The sequence below is a fragment of the Ruditapes philippinarum genome, unplaced genomic scaffold (assembly GCF_026571515.1).
Source record: "Ruditapes philippinarum isolate M1 unplaced genomic scaffold, ASM2657151v2 ctg7240_1_1_1_1, whole genome shotgun sequence".
Lineage (NCBI taxonomy): Eukaryota > Metazoa > Mollusca > Bivalvia > Venerida > Veneridae > Ruditapes > Ruditapes philippinarum.
The window spans coordinates 57,236-82,360 of NW_026863495.1; the positions used below are offsets into that span (position 1 = coordinate 57,236).

Genomic DNA, 25,125 nt, shown 5'->3' on the forward strand with positions numbered 1-25,125 from the left:
CTGGACTGTGTAGCTTGTAGTAAGTGGTTTCTACAAAATGTTGATTTTACATGGTTTAATTTGTATAGTGCAAGTTTTCAAACCTGGTTCGCAGTTCCAGGAATTTGACGCCAGAGCCACTTAAAATAAGCTGAAACCTTAAACAGTTGGGCTTAAATAAGAGGGTAAATGCACTCTTACATGCTTACTTCTGCAGAAGCTCAAGGATGCATTTAAGGCCCAAGTCTGGATGTCACAGCCCTTTAATTGAATCATTTCCTGGATACAACCAGTACTACCCAATGAGTGTCAGTTTCCTGCCCCTAACTGGATTTATAAGTGACTTATGGATTGCCAGCCGACCAAAAAAAAAACTTACAAAAACATAGGTAGGCGTTTTGTTTTAGTGATGGCCTTTTAAATGTTGTGACCAAATTATCAATTGCACAATATGAAACTTTGGTCCTGTAGATCAATTAGCTAAATAAACTAAATCCAAGTTACAGCAAAATTATATTAAATATCGATCAAAACAAATTATGTATGATGTTGTCCAACATATCATTTTCTCCAAATGTTATAAACTACAAAGGTCTACAGATGAATATCCATTAGTTGTGGCAAACTTTTAGCAAAATTCAATTTTACCATAAATGTCAGTCATACATGGTCAAATTGTTAAACCTACTTGAAGGTGTTTATCTATGTCCAAAGTATGAATTTAATACATACATTAATAACCAAGTTGTAGCCAATATCAAGGAATCAACCTTGATCAAGGCCATTTATTTGTATGTTAAATTTCTTATGAAATACGCAAGACCAGATGACAACAATTCTTGTCAAGTATTGACTTCACAAGATTGACCTTCATAATCCAGATGACAGGACAACCTCAATCGTGTATACCCCTACTACAAATCTATTATGCTAAAACAAGACACCAATTTTCAGTTTCATTTTTATTTTTGCCTTATTGGCATCAAAGAATTGTAAAACATATAAAACTTATAAAAATCTTTTAAACGTGAACATAAAACAATTAAGAGAAGGCTGATTTAGTGATTAAAACTTGTTTATGAAACCAATAGCAACAATTGAATAGTATAACAGATTGCTGCTATTGGCTCCAGTCCGACAACCTATGGCACATCTGGTTTCCTTCATGACAAACAGTTAACATGAAGTTTGGTTAAGTATCACAGTTGTAAAATGGTAATGAAAGACTTGTAGGTTCCTAGGAACGATCACAGATAACAAACCCGACCATGTCACCCATCAACTACCCACGCAACAAGACAGAAATTCTCACTATCACAGATATTTTAAAACTGAAACAAATGAAAAAATTCTGCCCAATCTTTTGGTAAAATATTACATGTATCCCCTTGACTAACAAAAACAAAGCCTCGGGGTAATACAACTTTCAGTTTTCTAAAACCAGAAAGTACAGAATACTGAAGCTGTAATATTCAAATCCCACATACTACTGCATGGACAGGTAAATCATCCTAGCTAAACCTATGGAATCCCAATGTCTTGTCGTCACCATAATTATGCTGTCTGGCTAAATTGATTTCCAGACAACACATTTCTCTCCCTTTACAACCAGATATAAACACAACACCCTCGATGTGAAATGGACTGAAACCCAGTGATTGTGCTGTACAAGAACTCTTGCTATCAGCATGTATGATATACCACGGTTATCAAGAATTTTTATCCCATCAACAGCCATTCTCCATTTTAATACTTTTTTGGCTCGATGATTGTACACATAATGGATAAACTATTGATAAACAATAATGATTGGTCCCTATGAATAAATGGAAACTATGATTATCAAGTAAATCACCCTGAGAAAATTTTCAACAATAGACTAGATGTGAGCACTTGTTACATGTGCTTTGTTCATTATGACACCTTAAAAACCCACTAACGTTTCCTGGGAAACCCCTTTCCCCTCTTACAATTTGGTTCAATTTGGCACACTGGTAATTTTTTTTCTCTCTTAACCATCTGATTAACCTACCGGTATCAAAATGATATGTGCCCCAATTCCCTTACCCCTGAGATTCGTCGTCTTTCAGTGCCTACAATAGGCAACCCTAGCACCATTTTTACAAAAGTATACTTTGGCAATACATGTACACAACTTTTACCATGTCATTATGTCCCTACATTGTTTCTTACACTATATGACCAGCTGCTGATCACACTTCTATAATTGTTCTTTTTTTTTTACACAAATAGTGTACATGTATGCCTGTTTTATAGCACCAGATATTACTGTGTCCATGATTGTTTCTTTTGTTATCACAAAACTTCATTCTCTACTGTTTTTTAATGTTCAGTGTTTCATCTCAAGATGTTCTCGGTTGTTTCTTGATGTTTATTTCACTTGTATTTTGACATTTATCTATATCTTTTGATACCTTTCCTTAGAATATCCTTTTTCACTTATTCCTTGACTGACGTTTTCTTACTGTGTTCTTCAGTTGAACAAATGATGTAACCTGGTTGATCCTGTTTACCTGGTTGATCCTGTTGAGTAACCATCAACTATTATGTTTAAACAGGTATTTTTTTTATCTTGTCAAATCACAATTTTTTTCATCATGGATTTCACAATTGTGTCATTTTCCTAATTATTTTCCTTTCCACTGGATCTGAATCCTAACAACTAAAGCGACTTTAAAAACAAAGGAACAAAAAATTCTAACAAGCTCCCCATATTTACAAAGCAAAGGTCACTATCCTTTTCAGGTCTTTAAGAGCACATATCCAAGAAGCACTTCCTGTGTAGCTTGGTTTAAAACATATTTACACCACTCTCCTCTTTTCTAATCTCAATGACTCACCGATTAAAACAAAAGTAAAAAAAAAATCAACAAAGAACACGTAACAATTTTGTAGTCTTCAGGTTGTCCTCTTCAATCCCAGCTTTCATCATCTTCTGTGGTATTGAAGGCGGAGCTCCCACCACCTCCCATACCTCCAGTAAACCCGCCTCCAAATCCACCACCAAATGTGGGATTTTCTCCCTCATCACGTGTCTGAAAAAAATTAAATAGGATTCATGATAATTTCTGTAAATAATTTAATCACAACAATTTTATTCTCACAGTTATTGCAATTTTATTTATAAACATTTATGTTTAACCCATTCTTTTCTTATAAACTTCACACATTTATCAGGCCTTGACATTAACTTTTTTATCAGGTGGTAAGCCGGACCACTAGATTTGAAATTAAGGTGGTCCTTCCAGAAGTCAAGTGGTCAATTATTATTATTATATCAAGTTTAACTGTAAGTTTAGAAAAAAAGTATGCTTAAAATTGATGACAAAACTAAATGTATTTATTAACCTTTAAAAAGAAAACAGACATTTTTAGATATATATTTTTATCTGAGAGCGAAGTTAGTAGGTATTCTGTTGTGAAGTTATTGTTTTTTTTTTTTTTCATAGCTCATTCAAAAATACACAACAGGGCTCTTATTTGTGTTAACTTACATATTGAAGTGATTTCTGTCTCAACTCAAGTTAGGGAATAGTGAAACCATTTGTGTCTGGGTTTTTTCCTTACTGTTATTCAAATATACATTGCTGATTATAAGACGTACCACGTATCTTTTATAGATTAACAATTTAATAAAAACTAATAAATTATCTTAAAACAAGAAAATTTCTAAAGGATAAAAAATAAAAACAACTTTATATATAACTATAGTTTAGCTTATTTTTCTCACAGATTTATTATGAATACAGAATTTTTACCTCCCCGTTGCTTGTTGGTTGATATTTATTTTTTACATTGAGTATTTTTAACCTTTTTTATCAAAAATTAAAAAAAAAAAGTAAATTTTAACTCTGGAAAGAAATGGATCTCTTAGCGTTAAAAAGTTAAAAATAAAGATAACTAGCAAATAACTTGATGTATTTCTCAGTTCCTTTAGTTTGCTGCCCATTATTTATGTATATGAAATTGAAAGTTCATACGGTATCCCATACAATATCATAATTACAATCGTCGGATACCACATGTGATTAACATGTAAATTAAACATAAATGTTAAAGGTTCACCGTGGTAAATCCGATGATGCATCATTACTAGCATCATTTGAATGGAATTTGTACCTAGCTTAATATCACAAATTCTTAACTCTTTTTAACTTTGCATAGACAAAATTTTAGCGACTTAAAAATGAAAGTTATTGATGATTTAAGACCTTCTTTAACTTATCAGATTAATCTATTAATGAACCATATACATGTTCATAGGAAAAATGGTTTGAAACAAAATATATATAACATGTTTTTGACCAAATCGCCTTCTCCCAAATGAGCCTTGCACAAACCAGAAAATTCAAGTGGTCCGACGGACCAGTGCATTTTAAAATTAGGTGGTCCTTGCCAAAATCAGGTGGTCTCGGACCAACGGACCACCGCTAATGTCGAGGCCTGTTTATATTATCTGAAACTACAGAAATGAATTGACAGCATTAAGATATAGTCACTGGCCAATTTGTTTACTTTAAAATTGTCAAAATCCGTGTTTTGAGCCTTGGAAAGCGACCTCTTATTCCTCCAGTAGTTTTAGAGATACATACTTGTATGCAAAAACTTAACCCAAGGGAGACACATGACAAATAGAGAATAACAGGTTACTGTCTTTTGAGAAAGGGTTTCTCAGACGAGGTTAGATATGGTCCTGGAAAGGGCGAGGCTTGCCGAGCCCCTTTCCGGACCATATCTAGCCGAGTCTGAGAAATCCCTTTCTCAAAAGACAGTAACCTGTTATTCTTTTTATCATGCCTCTATTATGATTTTGCATCTTATTTTTTTTATTCGGGGCGCCAATTTCTGAAAGTACGGTAACCACAAGAGGGTAATACGCCAAAAAAGTAGTTCGAGGGTTTTTACCAATAATTTTATAACACAACACAAATTTTGGTACAATTTGCTTTAACAATTTATTTACTGTGTATTATCATAGATATTCAGCAAAGTCAATTAAACAATACCAACAATAAACATCATCAGTGCTGATCTGGCGTAGGAACATAGTGTTCTCAAGTCACTGACTGAGAAAGGTTGCTGTTCTCAGACAGGCTTTATCAGGCAGTTGTCATAGTAATGGCATGATAAATAGCTCTCCCTATTCTTTAAATAGTTGACCTAAAAATTATTTTGTATATAAAGCTGTTGCGAAAGGCAGCAGGATTCAATGAATCAATAATATCATTTATATACCAATAAATTAACCATACCTTTGGCATTCCTTTTCTAATATCCTTTCCACCAAACTTGCCTCCCATTGGAATATAGCCAGCCGTAGAAACACTGCCTTGACCATACGTTTCCAACCATTCAGGAACAACTTGAGACGCCTGTAATATCATTCTTTTTATATTAAATATGAGAATACTCCAATATCAATAGAATGACTGATGCTTTTTTAAAAACTGATACAACAATAGATTCAATTTCAGTTATTTATACAATATTTAAATGTAATATCACGATTTGAATGTCGAGTATTAAACAAATTGTCCTACTTAAACAAATAAGACATTTAACTACTATTTTTTTTCAGTTTATTTATTCATACAACATTTCAGCTCATCTCATTACTATAATTATTTACTGTTCATGTCATATCATTATTAACACTTACCAATTAGTATTTCATCAATTAACCACTGAGCACTAGAGATTATAACAACTTTCCAGTTGTTTCTATTTAAATTTTTTTAGATAAAATATGTATAGACCTAAACACAATGCTGTGGAAGTCTAGGAGTCAAAAATTTGCAGGTAAATAATGGTTCAAATGACCACAAAACTATAAATTTTTTATCTCACACCAAGTTAAACTAAGTTTACCTGTGTAAGAATTTTGACTAGAGCTTTTGCCATCCCGGAGTCGGAATCGTGCGTGTAGAAAGACGTAGCTTTACCAAGGTTACCACATCTACCAGTTCTACCAATACGATGAACGTACTCGTCGATGGATTGTGGGAGATCATAATTGACTACATGTTTAACAAACGGAATATCAAGACCACGAGCAGCAACTGAAGTAGCTATAAGTATCGGTGCTCTCCCTTTCTTGAAGTCTTCTAAAGCCTCTTCTCTTTCCCTCTGCAAACGATCACTGCAACATAACCAAAATTATTTTAAGACGTCATTTAAAATGCATCCAAAATTGTTAATATTTAGATAGTACTTTTTTCATATCCAAAATTATAATGTAGAAATTCATTTAAATCAACTGTCCGCAGGAATTATTTTAAAATACATATGGTCAAATATTGTTCATCGACAGACATTAAAATATTACTGGACATTTGTTCAATCAATACTGATTTTATTCTGTTAGACCTTACAGTCATGTCAGACTGTTTTACATAGATTTAAAGCTCCTTTCGTCATCTAATATTTTAGCATCCAACACTAAGCTTGAGGAATGGCAAGCTTTAAAATCGTTAAGGAGCAACCCCAAGATAGTCATAAAACCCGCTGACAAGGGTGGTGCCATTGTCATTCTCAACAAATCTGATTATATAAATGAAGGTTTAAAACAACTAGGAAACGCATCATTTTATCGCGAAATACCCAATGACATCACAATCAAGAGTACACAGGAAATAAACAATTTCTTAAACTACCTCAAGAAACATCACCTTTTACCAGATGAACACGTAAAATACATGCAACCTAAACATCCTCGGACCCCCATATTTTATATGCTCCCCAAAATACATAAAAAAGATAACCCCGGGAGACCAATAGTCTCAGCATGCGAAGGCCCTACTGAAAAAATCTCTTCATACATTGATCACTTTATCAAACCATTAGCCCAACAAGTCCCCTCGTACATCAAAGACACGAATGATTTTTTGCTAAAACTTAATAACTTAGGGAAAATACCCCCTGATTCAATATAAGTAACTATAGACGTAAGCGCCCTATACACATCTATCCCTCACCACGAAGGTATTAAAGCTCTAAAGATAGCCTTAGACCAACGCTCAACACAAGAACCAAGAACTTGGATCATTCTTAGACTTATGCTTTTTGTTCTGAAAAAAACTGGTTTTAAATTCAATGATAAATTTTATGAACAGATATCAGGTACTACAATGGGTACGAAATGCGCGCCAAGTTACGCCATACTATTTATGTCCTACCTAGAAACAAGATTTCTCGCAACCCAAAAATATAAACCATTGGAATGGTGGCGGTTCATTGACGATATTTTTATGATATGGGCCCACCCTCGACAGGAATTGTATTCCTTCCTGGAGGCTATAAACAGCTTTCACAAGTCAATCAAGTTCACTTACGAAGTCGACACAGAAACGGCTCACTTTTTGGATGTTACAATCACAAAAGACTCTAACGGGTACTTAAACACAACGGTATACACGAAACCCACCGACGCTCACCTTTACCTCCATTATTCATCATATCATCAAGATCACCAGAAAAATAGCATACCGTACAGCCAAGCTGTCAGGATTAGACGCATCTGCAGCGACCAAATAGCATATGAAGAATGCACAAGGAAACTGGAAACCAACCTAACAGCCAGAGGATATCCGTTACAGTTAATTAAAAAAGCAATCAAAAAGGCCTCTGCACTAAATCGAGACGAGCTACTTCTTCGTCAAAACAAACCTATTATAAGAAAAACAATTCCATTCACGTACACATTCAATCCTAAAAATCCACCAGTTAGCAAATTGATAAACACGCTCAAAAATATTCTATACGAAAACGATACGACTAAATTTATTAAAGATACAGCAATTTTAGCAGTCCAAAGAGGACAACTAATATAAAATCGATTCTTGTTAGATCAGCATTACAGGTACCCTCAAAATCAGCGGAAGCTACCCGTGCGGCGAAAAATGTTATGCATGCCCATTTATGGCCAAATGTAAGGAATTCAAAAGCTCGCAAACGAATAAAACCTACGAGATCAAAGGCAACTATACATGCAAAAGTACGAGTATTATATATTTGATTACATGTAAGAAATGCAATATCCAATATGTAGGTCAATCTGGTAACTCATTTAGAGACAGGCTCTGTGGACATTCAGCTGATATACGCGCTAAAAACAACGTGAAACCGGTTTCCCGCCACTTTTTGACGCACGACGTCACGAACATGAACGTCGTCATAATACAAACAACAACAAAAAACACGAACGTCAGACTTAGAACCGAAGAAGTTTGGATACGTCTTTTGAAAACCAAACAACCAGAAGGTTTAAATATCATTCAGTAAATCAAATATGGAAGTATATACAGCTAGAAAAGCTACGACAGATGACATAAATGCGGAAATCAATGAAGAACCAGCAGTATGGGACAGAATATCACGTAAGAAACAGAAGAGGACAAGAACAGCCAACTTTATGAGACTATGTGACATATGTGGATATATCTCGACAACATCCTCCATGTTTTACAAACACAAGATGAAACATGATCAAACTGAAAAAGAAAAAACAGAATACGAGTGTAGTTGGTGCCTAAAAACATTTTCCAGTAAATCTAACCTCAAACGGCATGCAAGAAAATCGATGCATATGACGGAAGTGGAGCTACAACAACCAAAAAGAGCAAATAGAACACCAAAACCAAAAGTTGAGAAGTATGATCCGGAATTGAATTATAAAGTGACCCCTAGATTTAGGATCATTGAAGGAAAGAATCCAAGAACAGAAACAAAACAACCCAAACAAGAAGACGTTGAGGACTGTAAAATCCAGGTACTAGATCTTATTACACCCATAGTTTCACCAAATAAAACTCTCCATGATACAACTCTCTGTAGAGAGACGAATATGGACAAAATAGCGAAAGCAATGAACTAATCATTAACATTGTCAACATCTACGGAATTTTCCAGAAAGAACGACAAATGCACGTGTAAACTGTCTCATCAATAAAACTAACCAAGGACTTGGCACAGTGCCAATTACCAGAACGTTCATGTTACTATATATAGTAACATACGTCATTTACATATCCGATCATTTTGTGTACTTTAGCTATATATTTTCAATGTAAAATTGTCCTGAAGAAGGTCTTTAGTGAGACCGAAACCGGTAGACCATAATTAAAAGAAGTTAAACCTACCCTGGTGTTGGTCGTTTTGCATCTCCTATATCCCGCTTTTTCTGTGATCTAATATTTTTGTTTAAACTATGCCTGGCACTGGATGAGCCACTCTCAAAAAAGGTGACCATAAATATTTTGACATCTTCAAGGTCTTTCAGAATGTATCAATTATTTTTAGAAGTGTCCAGACCAGATAGTGATTTGAACATACAGGATTCCAGTTACCACATATGTTTTGAAACATATATAACATATACCTACCCATGGATACTAGTTGCTGGAAACCCAGACTGAGACAAATATGAAGCCAGGAAATCTGCATTTCTTTTCTGTTCCACAAACACAAGTGTCTTGTCTGACCCTAAAATAGAAAATTTTAACAGAGCAATTAAATTTAGGTATATATATCTGTGTATAAAATATCTTTACATTATAAAGTGATGAACTTTACACAACAACTGATGTTAACATTGCTTATATAATAACATGAAGTTTTGGAACAAATGTATTATATAAAACATTCAACTTAACCTGCAGAATTTCTTAAAAGATTTAAATAGATTTGTTTCCAGTGTCCCTTTTTAAAACTGTCAATTTATTTTTGGGGGTATCAAAATGAAAATATTAAGTCTTTAAATGGATTCACATATTAGCCTGGCTCTACAGTGGTAGAAAAGACTACTAAACTTATAAATACAACGACTAAAGATTGGAATTCCATTAACTACATGTATTACATAAGTGTTATCAACTGCCTAAAGTGTACATACCGGATTCATTCAGGATTTCTGTAAGTTTGTCTCGCTTCTGTAATCGATCTACTTCGAACACATGTTGCGAGACATCAGTGTTTGCACCTCCTACAACTCCAACACTTAAGAATAGGTAATCATTTAGGTATTCGGAGGCCAGCTTCTGGATCTCCTCCGGGAATGTAGCACTGAACATCAACGTTTGCCTCTCTGTTTTCCCAGGCATTTCAAAATCGCTGATTATCTTCTTGATTTCTGGACCAAAACCCATATCTAACATCCTATCAGCTTCATCTAGTATCAGATACTTTATCTTCCCTAAGCTTACCTAAAATAATGTACATAGCAGTGATTTTTTTTCCTCATTTTATTGGGAAGAGACATTAGCCTTTCAATTTTTTAAAAATATCGCTAAAATTGCTATAATGAGAAGTAAAAAAGCTTGTGCAAGTTCAGATTTTTGGAAAATCTACATGATTTTAAAGAAAATTTTGATTGGAAAGAGGCCTTTTATAAGCAGTAGGAAGAGCATCGTATTTGTAATCTAGCAGTCTCTGGTTCAATCCCAGGTCAAGGCACAATTTCTCAGCAAGAATGGATCTTAATGGTTAAGTCTCACTGATGTTTCAGACCTAATGAACAATTTAGAAGTTGATCACTTGCAGAGAAATTGCTAATAATTTGTAATCTAGGAAAACCTTTGTAGACTGACTGCAGATATGCTAAAAAGTATATGCTAAAACCAGCACAAGACCAAACAAACTGAATTTTCAAGAGATGAAAACATTTAAGGTAACACAATGAGATTTAAATATGAACTTATTACTCAATGGCGATTATACATTCTTTAGCTATTACAAAACTTTAAGCAATATATCAAGATTAATACTTACTTTTCCCTTTCCAAAAACGTCAAGGAGACGTCCTGGAGTTCCCACTAGAATATGGCACCCTTGTTCTACCTGACGAAGCTGATACCCAACAGAAGTACCACCATACAATACAACAGGTCGGAGCATGGAACCATGAGCAAATTTCCTAGCATCCATGTATATCTGTGTAGCTAACTCTCTGGTAGGAGCCACCACAAGGGCTTGTGGCTCCTGGACAGCTGAGAAAGAGCTTCCCGATAAACCAGCCTTCATCATACCACTCAACACTGGCAGTAGAAATGCAGCCTGAACAAAAACAGATAACAAAATTAAAGCAGAACTCCAACAACCAGAGCAATGCCACTATAACTCTAGGTCTTAGCAGATGTAATTGTTGCCATTTCACTAATGAAATTTTTTCAACATATATAAACATTTTTATCTCTTTGTCAGGCATTAAATATAGTATCCATCCAGTGAAACCTTAAATTTCCTAAACATTGAGCTTTTATTTCCTACATGATATCTGGACACATTTATTCTTTTGCATAGTGTTGTATTTTTTCTTCAATGATAAAAGTTGTAACACTTTTAAACCTTAGTCTTTTGGCAGGAATTGATTCTATCAATATGACCGTGGAAGACCAAGATCAAGTTCTGCATTGTTTGTATTCAACGAATATTCATTTAGAAATTTTCTGTAAAATTTTGGAATTTGTTTATATTGCAAGATAGATATTTTATGTCTTAAAGGGATAAAGAAGCCACTGCCACATGAATGATAATATTATATACAAGACCAAGGATATCTTTAACTATATCCAATATCATTTCAATGTACATTTCTAGAGGATGAACATTAACTTACAGTTTTTCCAGATCCAGTCTGTGCACAGCCCATCAAATCACGTCCAGCAGATATGATGGGTATGGAATATTTCTGTACAGGTGTTGGTTTTTCATACTTTGCCTTCCTCACATTTCCAAGGAATGTATCGTAAATTCCGGCATCGTCAAAACTTTGTATACATGGCGGTGCTTCTCTACCGGTGACCTCAACAGGAATCTTGTCAAAGTTATCAAAGTTTATACCTTTCTGTATAGACATGAATATATCCTCTTCATTCTCAGAAGGTGCTGGTGGGATATATGGTGGTGGACGATCACCATCTAAAATTATTCAATATGATAATGTACGACTCTTCTTGCATTTATAAATGCCAAAAATCATGAAATTATTGAACCTTTAACTTTTAACTTAAGAACAAAACCCTACTCTCTTGCTTTTCAAAATACATCTTGTATAGTCTATCCTTCTTTCAAAACTAACCCAGACAATACAGTTACACTTAAACAGGAGAAAAAATATCCTTTAAATATATTTGTTCTTATTTGTTAAACAAAATTGTACTCAATGTTTTCCTCTCTCTTAATACTAAAGTAATCAAGTTAATTGATAAATCTTACCTAAAGTAACACCCTTCCCATCACCGCCTTTATCAGCATTAGGACATTCTCTTGAGAAATGTCCCGCTTCACCGCACTTGAAGCAGTTTTTGTCTCCCCCGCCACCTCCTCCTCCACCACCTTGAGGACATTCCCGGGAAAAGTGTCCCGTCTCTCCACACTTGAAGCAGCTCTTGTCTCCACCGCCTCCACCTCCACCACCCTTTGGGCATTCTCTGGAGAAGTGTCCCGTCTCGCCACACTTGAAACAGCTTTTGTCGCCCCCTCCACCACCTCCACTTTCAGCTGCAGAAAGATTTTTAACTTTGTATTAAATCACAAGAAATATTCAGCTCTTAACATGTAGATAGCTGACCTGTTTTTTTAAATCAATATGATTCATTAAAACTGGACTGAATTCTGCAGATGTCTAGAACATTAACAACATCAGCCATTTTGACTTATTTCTTTATCTTTCTCCATGCATCTTTATATACTCTATATCTGTATTTTATCAAGGAACTGCCAAATCTTAACAATTTAAGGGATATCAAGATGAAAATGTGCTTTTGGTTAACAGAAACGAGTATTTTTAAACTGCAGAAAATTTGCAAGCGAGGCATCTAAATTGTTGATTTTGGGCTGTTTTTTTTTTTTTTGCCTCTGGACACCCGAGGTAAAAGTTATTGAGAAACCTGGTAACCTTGTGGGTGTTAATATAATTTTCCTTTTAAATTTGTGTGAACTGTTATTGAATATCCAATCTTGGCACAAGATAGCCTTAATAACTAGTTTTCTTACATCTTTTTATAAACATTGGGAGAAAAACATAATTTCACAGTAAAAATATTTTAAATGTGAACAAAACACAGACATAAAGTAACCTCCACCCCCTCCCAAAAAAAAACAACAAAAAAACACTCAGCTATAAAATAATCTTTCCCATTTTCTCTTTATTATAACTTTTTAATCTTGACACTGTGTGTACTTTAGTTCTGTAATTAGAAACTTTTCTCTTATAAGCTTGACATACTATCTCTACACATATCTTTCATCTTATTAATTTCATCTCTAAAAACCCTTTATTACAACAAAAATGTTGGAACAATAACTAGCACTAGAATTACACTCATTAATGCTAACAGACACCAGCCAGTTTTGTTTTATCTCAATTAACTAGTGTTTATCTATATTATTTATGCCTTTTCTTGTTGATGAAATGCTTTTTATCTGGCCTAATTAGCAACACTTGCTTGTGTTTATCAGTGTGTACAATGATAAGTGTTGTATGTATAGGTGATGCCAACCACTACTAACAGGCCTTTATGAAATAGATATCCTCAGAAATGTTCAGTTATTTAATCTTTACTTGGGCTTGTATGTCATTTCCCTCTTTCTTTATATATCTGTTTAATCTCTTTACAAACTATAGAAACAAACTATTTAATTGTTAATTTAATTTAATAGTACTTTATTGTATACTTATAAATGATAAATTTACACTATTTAACTTCCATTATCTTAAGCATTAATACATGTACAATTTACATAAGAAAGGGTTGAAAGTTATACAAACATTATCAAGGGTCCAACCGACTTCCTAAAAAATCTTTTTAATTGAAATATACATTATTATTTACATTAATTTTATAACCAGTAAATTCAATTAACTGAAAATGAAAGTGCAGTGATCTATTAAATCATGTATGAAATGCATAACTGTTTACTGGCCTGAAACATAATGCAAAACTTTAACTGAAAGAGCAAAACTTTAAGGGAGAGAGCTTAGACCAGGTGCTCTTCTGTATCTACTGATAAAGCAGTAAATTAGTTAATTAATTTGGCAGACACACTAATGCATGATGTAATTTATATAATTACAACTACCACAATTATTATCATATTATACAATCTCATAAATCATTCACATATTAAGAAATATTTATCATTAAAAATTTATGGAGAAAGGAACAGCTAATAATAATTGATAATAGGGTAGTATCAGGAGAAATTTAATAAATTAAATTAACTTTTCACTTTATTTTCAGTAAGATAACATGCCTCCAAGCATCCGTTTTTATTTAAATCTTTCAAGGAACATAATTTATAAATTTATAAATTACATGCTTGTACTTCTAAAATAATATGCACAGACCAAATTTCTTGAATATTTTCCTAATAAATCAAAATGAAGGCAACATATTTTCTAGTTTTCACAGAACGATTCTACAAGTTCTACAGTAACTGCATTATTTAACCCTTACCATGCTGTATATCTTAAACAGACTTCTCCGTCTTTAAATCTGGCCAAAACCATCATTTTTAGGGACAATTTCAAAATAAATACTTGAAGAATACTAAGTTTTGAACAGTGTGAACTGACAAGATGGCATGGATGATTGTATGCATGGTAAGGGTTAAAATATGCTTTGTACTACAATTTCTACCACATCCCATGTTTTATTTAATCATTTCAAAAAGATATAAGAATTCATTTTTTTTCTAATTATAAACCATGTTATAATTATGTAGTTTATCATAATAACCAGCTGTTACATTACATGTAGCATTATTCCTAAAACCACATCAATCTCTTATGTATTAATATAAAATGTACACTATAAAAAGTAAAACAAGCATGTATCTTAAGCACTACGAAGCTATGAACAGTGTGCTCTACAATCAGGATATTCATTCAAAGCCAGTTTGCAATTTAACTATTTATTTATAAGCATAATTTACTGGGGTTTTTTTTCCGTATACAGAAAGTATGATACATAAAAATGCACTTAATAAATATGAAGCATACAAAGAAAAATATCTAAAGCGATACAGAAAAAAAGAAAATTATTCCAAAGACAAAGAATGTTCCCCAACATCAAAAATATGTAAGAACATGTGAAAAACTATTTTTAGCATCAGTGACCTTGACTTTGAATCTCCAACAAAAGACTGAGAATTAACATAGGTAAATCATAACATTCTACTGTATAGGTAAAATACTAAATATGAAAGATATTGATCAGTAAATAAAAGCTGTATAAGCAAAGTGAATAATCTATTTTTAGCACTAGTGACCTTGAACTAGTACCCCTTAACACCACACAAAATTTAAGGACCATCCAAGGTAGATTCATTCCAAGTAAGTGTTATTCCTGGTTAGATGTAAAGGCTGTACAATCAAGTGAATAAACTAGAAATGTGTCCATAGGACACGGGTGCCCCCACCGCGCCACTGTTCTGTCAATCTTTTTACTAAGTCAAGGGAAATAACTCTACAAATACTGGATAAATCCACAAGCAAAACCCCAGGTGCAAATCTAAAATATGCTGAGCAACCTGCCCATAAGGTTTAATGACTATGTCAAATCCTTTTTGAGAAACTTGCAACACAAGTTGAAAATTGCAAAAATTTTCTAAGTGAAGGGCAATAACTCTAAAAATATTAAATAAATCCAGACTAAAATACCTGGTGCACAACTGCACATGCTGATCAATATTCCTGTAAAGTTACATGACTCTAGGTCAAATACTTTTTGAGTTACGTGCGACACAAGTTGAAAATTGCAAAATTTTACTAACTCAAGGGCAATAACTCTGAAAATAATAAAAAAATCCACTCGAAAATACCCAGGTGCACAACTACACATGCTGATCAACATTCCTGTAAAGTTTCATGACTCTAGGTCAAATACTTTTTGAGTTACGTGCGACACAAGTTGAAAATTGCAAAATTTTACTAAGTCAAGGGCAATAACTCTGAAAATACTAAAAATATCCACTCGAAAATACCCAGGTGCACAACTACACATGCTGATCAACATTCCTGTAAAGTTTCATGACTCTAGGTCAAATACTTTTTGAGTTACGTGCGACACAAGTTGAAAATTGCAAAATTTTACTAAGTCAAGGGCAATAACTCTGAAAATACTAAAAATATCCAGACGAAAATACCCAGGTGCACAACTACACATGCTGATCAACATTCCTGTAAAGTTTCATGACTCTAGGTCAAATACTTTTTGAGTTACGTGCGACACAAGTTGAAAATTGCAAAATTTTACTAAGTCAAGGGCAATAACTCTGAAAATACTAAAAATATCCAGACGAAAATACCCAGGTGCACAACTACACATGCTGATCAACATTCCTGTAAAGTTTCATGACTATAGGTCAAATACTTTTTGAGTTACGTGCGACACAAAAGTGAACGGACGGACGGAAGGACGGACAAGGGTAAATCTAAATGCCCGCCACTAACGTGGGGGCACAAAAAATCTATTTTAGCACTGGTGTCCTTGACCTTGACCTAAGTGCTTCCAAACCCCACTTAAACTTAGAGGACCATCCAATCGGTGACCTTGACCCCTATGTCCCCATACTCCAACAAAGATGTATTTTTACCAAATAAAAGACATTTGTCAATTAAAACTTTTAGCACTGCTGACCTTGACCTCAATGACCCCCAACCCCACCAAAAGTAAGAACCATCCTAGGTATCTCCCAACCAAATACGAAAGATATTGGTCAATGAAATGGAAGTAAGCAAGAGAAATTGCAGGAAAGCACATGTATGCATCTCAAATATTTTTAAATAGCATAACATTTGATCATCATTTTCACCAAGTAAAACAGCATCCATGGTAATGAGATTGGCAGAAATACAATGATAGTACATTATCAACACCAGTCCAAATCACCACACAGCAATAAGGGTAAAGGAAGAAATAATATACAAGGATACACAGCAAGTCTAGGTTATTATATATCACTAGTTGTGCACAAATCTTACCTGAAAATCGACCTCTACCACGGCCAAAACCTGGCAACAGTATTACATAAAATTATTTCATCTTGAAATTTAAATGAAAATTCTTGAAGTTAGCTTGACTATGGAGAAATAAAATACCAACAATATACAAATAGGGGTTTATAGCCAATTGTCTTGGATTTATTTTTTTCATAAATGCATGAAAACACCCAAGAAGTATTCAAATATTTCTATATCTTTATTTTCTTTCCCTTAATTCTTACTTAAACTCTTAATGAAACCATTGCACCACTGAAAATGAAAGTGATTAGCTTTTGCTACCAGAGAAAGAGCAAGGTCTGCCTGCACATGGGTTGGTGCAGCCTCAACTGACCCCATACTGTTGGTAGCTCATTTTTTTTTGTATTTTGATTAACTCTAAATGGACAGTTTAAAATTTGCAATGGACGAAATCCATTACATAATTCAGCAGGTGAAAGGTCATATAACAATCTTTACATCGGGCCATAAACCCCTCATGTATAACCTTGGTAAAACTTTCCCCAACATGTTCATACATGTGATTAAGATTCAGTCAGGCATTGACATACATGCAATTTTCAAATATATTTCTATTTACTTACTACTTATATTATGTCATTAATGCATATAACAAGATATAAATAGCAACAGTTGAATAATCTGTAAGTTTAAAAGCATCAATTTTTAGAAAACAGTATTTCAAAAGATCTTCAGTGATACTTAAATATCTTCAATATTCCTCTCTTATGATTAGTCATACAGGTGACAGAACAGTTAAAATCAATATTCGCTTTTCATACCAAGAGTTGTATGAAATCAATTTAATAACAGTAATATCATATAACTCTGAAGGACATATTAAGAACATGCAAAAATCTTTCATTCATTACTTGCTATTCTGAACAGATTATAATCAAAGTAAAACATCTACTTTACTTTATTTAATAATTTCATTCCACAGTGCAACAAAAAAATGTACACAGTAAAGTTGTAAAAGCCATTATGCCTAAGACATGCTCCCTTTTTATTTCTCAAAAATGTTTATACTTGGTATTTTGTTTCAATATCTTTTTACTCATTATGTGCATTTATATGATAATTATAATAACAATTTTATTGGTTATTTTCTATGTACATCACTACAAGTTAATTTCAAGTGGGATGACACTAGTCAAATACTCAAATTCTCAAGATTAACTTTATTAAATTTAATACTGCACCTTTTTTTCATTTTCAGAATTATTTCATTATTAAAATGAGAATATTACCTTTTTAGAACAAAATCAAAAGGTTAACTATACATTTTTCATTAAAAAGTACATTACATTTAGATATAGAACCATTTACCTTTTATTTTTAAGCTAAAGCTTTAAAACCAAATAGCTTGAAAGATGTTTCATTTAAAAGAAAATAAACTTCTCTTACTGCCAATTTTTTTTAAATCATATTGTGCTAATTTTTTTTAATCATATTGCAAAAAGAAACCTTTGAGGCTTTACTTTGATGTAACAAGTGAACAGCCAAATCGTTAGGGCTGTGCATTAATACTTTTTTAGTATATTGAAAAACATTGTATGTCAATGCCGATAACTGGTCTCAATTCACATGGCAACTGTGTAGAAAATTAACAATGTTACAACAGCTGGGTTCCCAATAATTCCATCAAGCAGGCAGTAACATTGTATGAATAAGGCCACTCTTAAAAAATTATCTGTTTGCTATTGCCGGCCGACCCATCGAAAATGCCCCGGCTCAAAAGTTTTTTTCAGCTTAAAAAAATCAGATTTTTTTTTATTTCCACCAAATCAGCCAGGGCATTCGACTTAAAAAAATCCCTCGAAAACAAAAATAAAATCGGAGGAAAATCACATATTTAATATGTAAAGTAACGAGTGATCATTCATGAGGGCATTCTGTGCGTTCCTATCTAAAGTATTTACATAAAAAGCGACCAACCAGGGAAGGATATTTTCCTTACGTCACGCCAGTACTGCATGCGCGCGGCAATTAAGTTGAAATTAACTAATAATATAACGTATCAAATTAAGGTGTTGGAAACGGGATTAAAAATAATGTTTGTTCAATTAATGAATATTGTTAAAGCATTATATGGTTCACTAGTTTACCATGTGTAATTTTAATGTGCTTTGGCAGTACATGTTACGTTTGTTATGCGACTGTCGACACAGATTAAATACTTAGCGCATGCAATAAACATTTTGGTAGCAGCGGGGATTCTGTCATAAAATTGACCGAAAAAATAATTTTTTTGGAAGCTGTGGTCCTTTCATATGCATTATTGTTTTGATAGCAGACACAAAGTATTGCACAATATCTTCAAGATCATAAAAATGTAAATAAAATATCACAGATATACATACGTCTAATTAAACTCCATGTCAAAATGCACTTACGATTAATAATATGTCAATAATTGACACACTAAATATCCAACAGTTTTTTTTACTTGAGCAATAATTAAACATGTGTAATCATTCATTGACAAAAAGAAATGACAGTTTTTTTTTCTGATATATAAAAAAGAGGTGGAAGTCAATTGAGTGTCGGGCATTTTTTTTGATGATTCGGCAACAACTACAGGTGTGTAAACATCAAAGATTCACAGATTCTTCAGAAGAGCCGACCAGTCATTTGTCAGAGGTCATTTCGTGTGTAAATTTTGTATTTATTATTTAACAATGGAAACATTATATTCCTTTTATTTATGGATGCTACTTTTTGCGCGAGTGTTTTTGTGTCTTTTAGCGCTATGGAATTTCAACAATCGGCGATAATTTTCGGTAACTAACAATGAAATATTTTAACATTTTTAAAACAGGGGTGCAAACATTTGCCATTGACAAATCTTGCGTGTGTTATTTTTTACAGACGTGTAATAGATTGAGTAATGATCACCCGAGAGCATGAAATGTCCTGGAGATCCACTATAATTTTTTCAGTTCGTACGGGAATATTTACGCAGGATAAGTTTATCACAGTTCGGTAATTTGACCATGCTTGAATTTATGTCCACATAGTCATTTTTTTATTTCATGTTATGATTACTAGTGAACATGTTTTTTTATTGTTTTTTGACTGTCTTTACATGTCAGTTTTGCCGTCGCCGATGATGATAGTGTAGTCCAAATTTCCACAATCTGCTACAACGTACTACGCGTATTAACTTACGTTCAGTAAAAATCATATATCAAAAAAAAAAAAGCCTACCTACCGACCCACTCCTTATAACTCTGGGTCGGCAATAGCAAACATATATATTATTAAGGATGGCCTAAACAATGAGACTATAAACAGGTTAATTTTCATCTCAATAATATATACCACTTGATTACATACATCGATTTTCACATGTTTATCAAATCATAGAAATATTGCACCACTTGACATTTTTACTTTTTTCATAATATCTAACTCAGAAATCGAAAAATGACAAAATATATAGGTATCGATGAGAAAATTAACCGGTCTATAGCAAAAATGATACAATTGATGAAGGGTTATACAAACCATTGGGGCATTCTCTTGAGAAATGACCGCTTTCTCCACATTTAAAGCATCCATCACCTTTTATAAACAGACAATGATCAATGATGATAAAATGCATGACTATCCACTGTTAACATGGTCTATGAATTATTGAACATTCCATTCCCTCATAGATGATGTTTTATATACAAAACTTTTAAAGGATTTGATAAACCAAGTGATCTAATCTTGAAACAGGGCCCCCCATTCTACAACTTGATGAGTTTAACTTTTCGATCCCTTTATCAATTTTCTAAATTTGTTATTTTTTTAAACCATGGCAATAATATGAAGCTAGGACAAAAACTAATTGCTGACTACAGGTGGTTATCAAGGCCACATATTAATCCATGTAAATTTAATAATAATATGACATTACACACACATATGATAACAGGTGTTACAGCTATTTACAATGTGATAAAATGGCAATGTACCCACAATGATAAAAGAGTTAACAAGCATTTTATCTCAGGATTATTGATGACCACACAAACACCAAACACAACACAGGCTTTACAGACTGACATTTACTATCTGCTTTCTGGTCATACAGACATTTCTTTTCTTGTATCTTGTATCTAATTTTAAACATGCTGGAACCAGAGATTTGCTTCCAGTTTTATACAGAAGCTGATCAGCCTATACAAACACAGAACTTGTTCTGACTCTATACTTTGAAAGCTTGACTATTTTGCTATTTTAATCACTTTTCCAGTAGACTTATCTGTTAAAAGTTCCAAAAGGTCAATGGCAGAATACATTTCCAACAAGGGATTCATGTAGATCTGTAAACAGTAATCCCTCAACATAGACATACATGACCTTGAATGACATTTAATCTAAGACCAATTTACAGGGTTGTCAATTGGAATCTAGGCCAAAATGACTATCTCTAATGCATTTATTTTAACCTTTCTAAGCCTGTCCCGATAGGGAAAGGATTATTAGTCTTTAAGCAATGATAATAAATCTACTACAACAGCATATGGTATACATGACAGATCTTAAAACATACACATACCTGATTTTTTCTCTCCACCACCAAATCCACCACCCCTGCAATGTGAAACCAAAGATAACAATGATTGAAAATTGATGAACTCACATAAAATCTTAATTTTTATACTGGCCTAAGTTTTAAGATTAACTGAAATATATTAAAATATTGTGTCCTTTACATAAAACAGTATCAGAATATTATGCAAGACACAAAGATTTTGGCTTATTTAGTTCGATTCAAAAAAATAAATATGCATGTATCACATTAAAAATTAAGTTACAAAAATTCTAAACTTAAGATTACAAACTTTAGATACACACCTAGGTGGACGGTCACTTCCAAATCCACCACCACCTCCACTGCCGAAACCACCTTTGCTTCCAAATCCACCACCCCCACTGCTGCTGTCACCATTCTCTGACTTATTTCCAAAGCCACCACCACCTCTCCCACCACCAAAACCCCCACCCCCACCGCCTCGTCCCCCACCAAAACCTCCACCCCCAAAACTTTTCTTTTGTCCAAAACCCCCATCACCACCATCTGTTCTGTTAGATCCGAACCCCCCACTTTCTGAACCGTTGGATCGGTCCCCGCCTCCAAAGCCTCCTCTTCCACCTCCAAAACCATTTGGTTTGCTGCCACCAAATCCCCCTCGGCCTCCTCCAAAGCCATTTACTTTGCCCACATTTGTATCTCCAGCACTAGAATCATCTTGTCTTAGTACACCACGACCAAAACCTTTCTGTCCTCCCCTGTTTAAAAAAATAATGCTTTAGCTTGACTGCAACTCATCTTTCTGGAGCAGAAATTTGTTGAACAAATGCTCGTTATCCAAATTTGTCCCTTAATGTGGAAATATTATAAATTTGTAATACCCCATACCTTACCCCAAATAATTGACATTTTCCCTTCTTTTTTTTTTTTAAATAATTATACAAACAAAAACCAAGAACTTTTATTTGTTTACGTTTTTCCTGCCTCTGCCTAAAGTAGCCTTTTATAGTAGGAGGCCCTTAATATGACCTTGAATTTGCTTTATAAGAAATAAAATGTGTATTACAACCATTATTGATGACAAGACAAAATTTTATTTTGATTGGACTCTCATTTAAGGTAATTAGGGCACTGTATAAATCCAACTTATAATTTAGTATCAATTCTACAGATTAAGCATTAAATAGTAACAAAACAGAACACAAACATCTTCATTCTATTTAAAACAATTTGTCTTACTTCTTCAATTAGAATTGAAAGCCTAAAAACTGTATTTAATTTAGAGCACAATAAAACACACTTACCCAAATGATGGCGCTACTTGAGCCTGCAAATGGAAAATAGTATTCAGTATATGTACTTATTCTACGCCACATTAGTCCACATTATAGTTGACAAAGTAAGGAGATTAAACGAAAATGATTAGTAAATTGTTTTCACTTGTTTACAAGAGATTAAGAGTTTTAACATGATGAACTTTATTCTAATTACTTTTACAGAACAGAAATTAAGTTTCAAATTGGTTTCATTTAAAATTAAATCAACCATGCTTAATCTTTTGCTCTGGCCAAGGAAATTAGTAAATTGTACTCACTGGTGATTCATCCCAGTCATCCGACATTTTCACCTATAAAAAGAAATAGTCATTTTAATGTGTCAGTCTTCATTAATTGAGCCGCGTCATGACAAAACCAACATTGTGCGTTTGCGAGCAGCATGGATCCAGACCAGCCTGCGCATCTGCGCAGACTGATCAGGATCCATGCTGTTCGCTTACAAAGTCTATAACAAGTAGAGAAACTGATAGCGTACAGCATGGATCCTGATCAGACTGTGCGGATGCACAGGCTGGTCTGGATCCATGCTGGTCGCAAACCCATTAAATTGGTTTTGTCATGGCGCGACTCAATTCAAAATTTGTTATTAAAGGCAGGTTAATCCTTAATTTATAAAACAAACCACTTAAACTTCTTGGTTACGAAAGTTAATTAAAATTATTCCTTAGAAAAAAATATTTTTGGATTTTAAATTAAACTATCGTATTTTTTCAAGGTGTAACTAATTAACTATTTATAGCTTTATGTAAGTTATATCAGAGAAAATTTCAAAAGTTTAAAAAAAAACGGTTTGCTATAATCTCCTGATAATATTTTTAATAATTATTGTTATTAGATGCTAGATGTTATTAAAGTGATTGAAAGACTGAATTAAACCAAATTATAAATTTATGCTATGTACCTGCTTTATATTTATTATTTAGTTTTAATGAAAAAGAAAAAAAAAGTTTAATCAAACAATGTTTACAGTGACAAAAGAATTATAGTTATTATGGCTTCTGTTTTCTTTTCATTGTAAAATTACATGACCGAATGTTTCGATTTTCCCGTGCATGAACAACTAACTTTCCTTACCCGATAATTAAATGTGTTAGATTTTTCAATATCAAGGAACTAATTACGAGTAGCTATTTATTGTGAGATATTTATAAACATTGAAGTTAACATTAAATGCAACAAGTATCTAATTGTTGATGGTTTTGGTAAAGATTTAATCTTACGTAAAATATATAAGAGGTATCGTAAATCTTTCAAGGTACCTGGAAATTGGCGTTCCACTTCATGAAAATTGTCATTTATGATTATTATAACTATGAAATTTAAATATATCGGTTTAAAACGCAGTACTTATTCTGGGGCCGATTTGATAAAGTGCCGAAACGTCTGGGGCCGAAATGTCTTGGGTGAATAGGGGCCGATATTTCTTGTGGTCGAAATGTCTCTAAATAAAAAAAACACTGGTTGAGTACATGTGCTGGGATTGACAAATATACCTTTTATATTTTATTTGGATTTTAAAGGCGTTTTAAGCTCCACACCCAAAGTGTCTGTGTTTTTACCTGCAGGCATAGACAAATGCAAAAGCTTTCAGAAAATGTCTCTGCTGAAATACATCAGGCATGTGCCAAATTCCCGTGATAATAACCTCAAATAAACACATAGGTCCTTCATGTGACTGAAAACTAATAAGTGACTGTGTCTCCAATAGTTGATAAAATACATCTTGAATTTTCATGGACTTGAGATTTTTTCCAAAAAAAAATATACATAATTTTCCAGAAAATTCACCACGAGGTCAGGTTCAAAGTCTTACAACATCTATCTTAAAATAGCAGAGCGCGACAAATTTATTTATGCTTATGATGAAAACAGTACTTGTAATTTAAATATAGCAACTGATTCTGAATTACCTTCTGCGTATTTTCTGTTTCGTTTTGGTCTTGCTAAATGGTTTCCCCTTCCCGCAAAATTACGACTTACTCCTACCACGTGACTTGGCTATATCCGGTACATTTACGGAAATGGTTAAATTTCGCGGAAATACACATCATATTTCGGTACCACTAATATACACAATGGAGTTTTTGGCGCAACGGGCGCAACATTGCTAAATTTAAAATATAACAATAAAAAACGATTAGCAAAGCAGTTTTTGAATTTGCATTAGTATGTGCTGAATAAAGTAATACTTTGAAATGATAGAAATCATCTACAAGCAATATTTTCTTTTTATAAGCATTGTATAAATTTATTCATATCTC

At 33.4% G+C, this 25,125-nt stretch overlaps 1 protein-coding gene across 3 annotated transcripts; it reads right to left on the reverse strand.

Annotated features, from left to right (window-relative positions):
- Positions 1-926: 926 nt before the first annotated feature.
- On the reverse strand, positions 927-24,892 carry LOC132722235 (uncharacterized). Of its 3 annotated transcripts, XM_060706688.1 has the most exons (15): positions 24,775-24,892; positions 23,122-23,154; positions 22,832-22,854; positions 21,851-22,285; positions 21,552-21,586; positions 20,510-20,566; positions 16,982-17,011; positions 12,211-12,495; positions 11,612-11,913; positions 10,765-11,049; positions 9,890-10,199; positions 9,381-9,480; positions 5,869-6,139; positions 5,253-5,372; positions 927-3,035 (listed from the first exon to the last, which is right to left on the reverse strand). In XM_060706688.1, the coding sequence occupies exons 2-15, from the start codon at positions 23,146-23,148 to the stop codon at positions 2,913-2,915; spliced, it is 2,403 nt and encodes an 800-aa protein (XP_060562671.1). In that variant the 5' UTR covers positions 23,149-23,154; positions 24,775-24,892; the 3' UTR covers positions 927-2,912. The 3 variants fall into 3 exon arrangements, with proteins under 3 accessions (XP_060562671.1, XP_060562674.1, XP_060562672.1); XM_060706691.1 differs by lacking the exon at positions 20,510-20,566; XM_060706689.1 differs by lacking the exon at positions 16,982-17,011.
- Between the last annotated feature and the right edge of the window lie 233 nt (positions 24,893-25,125).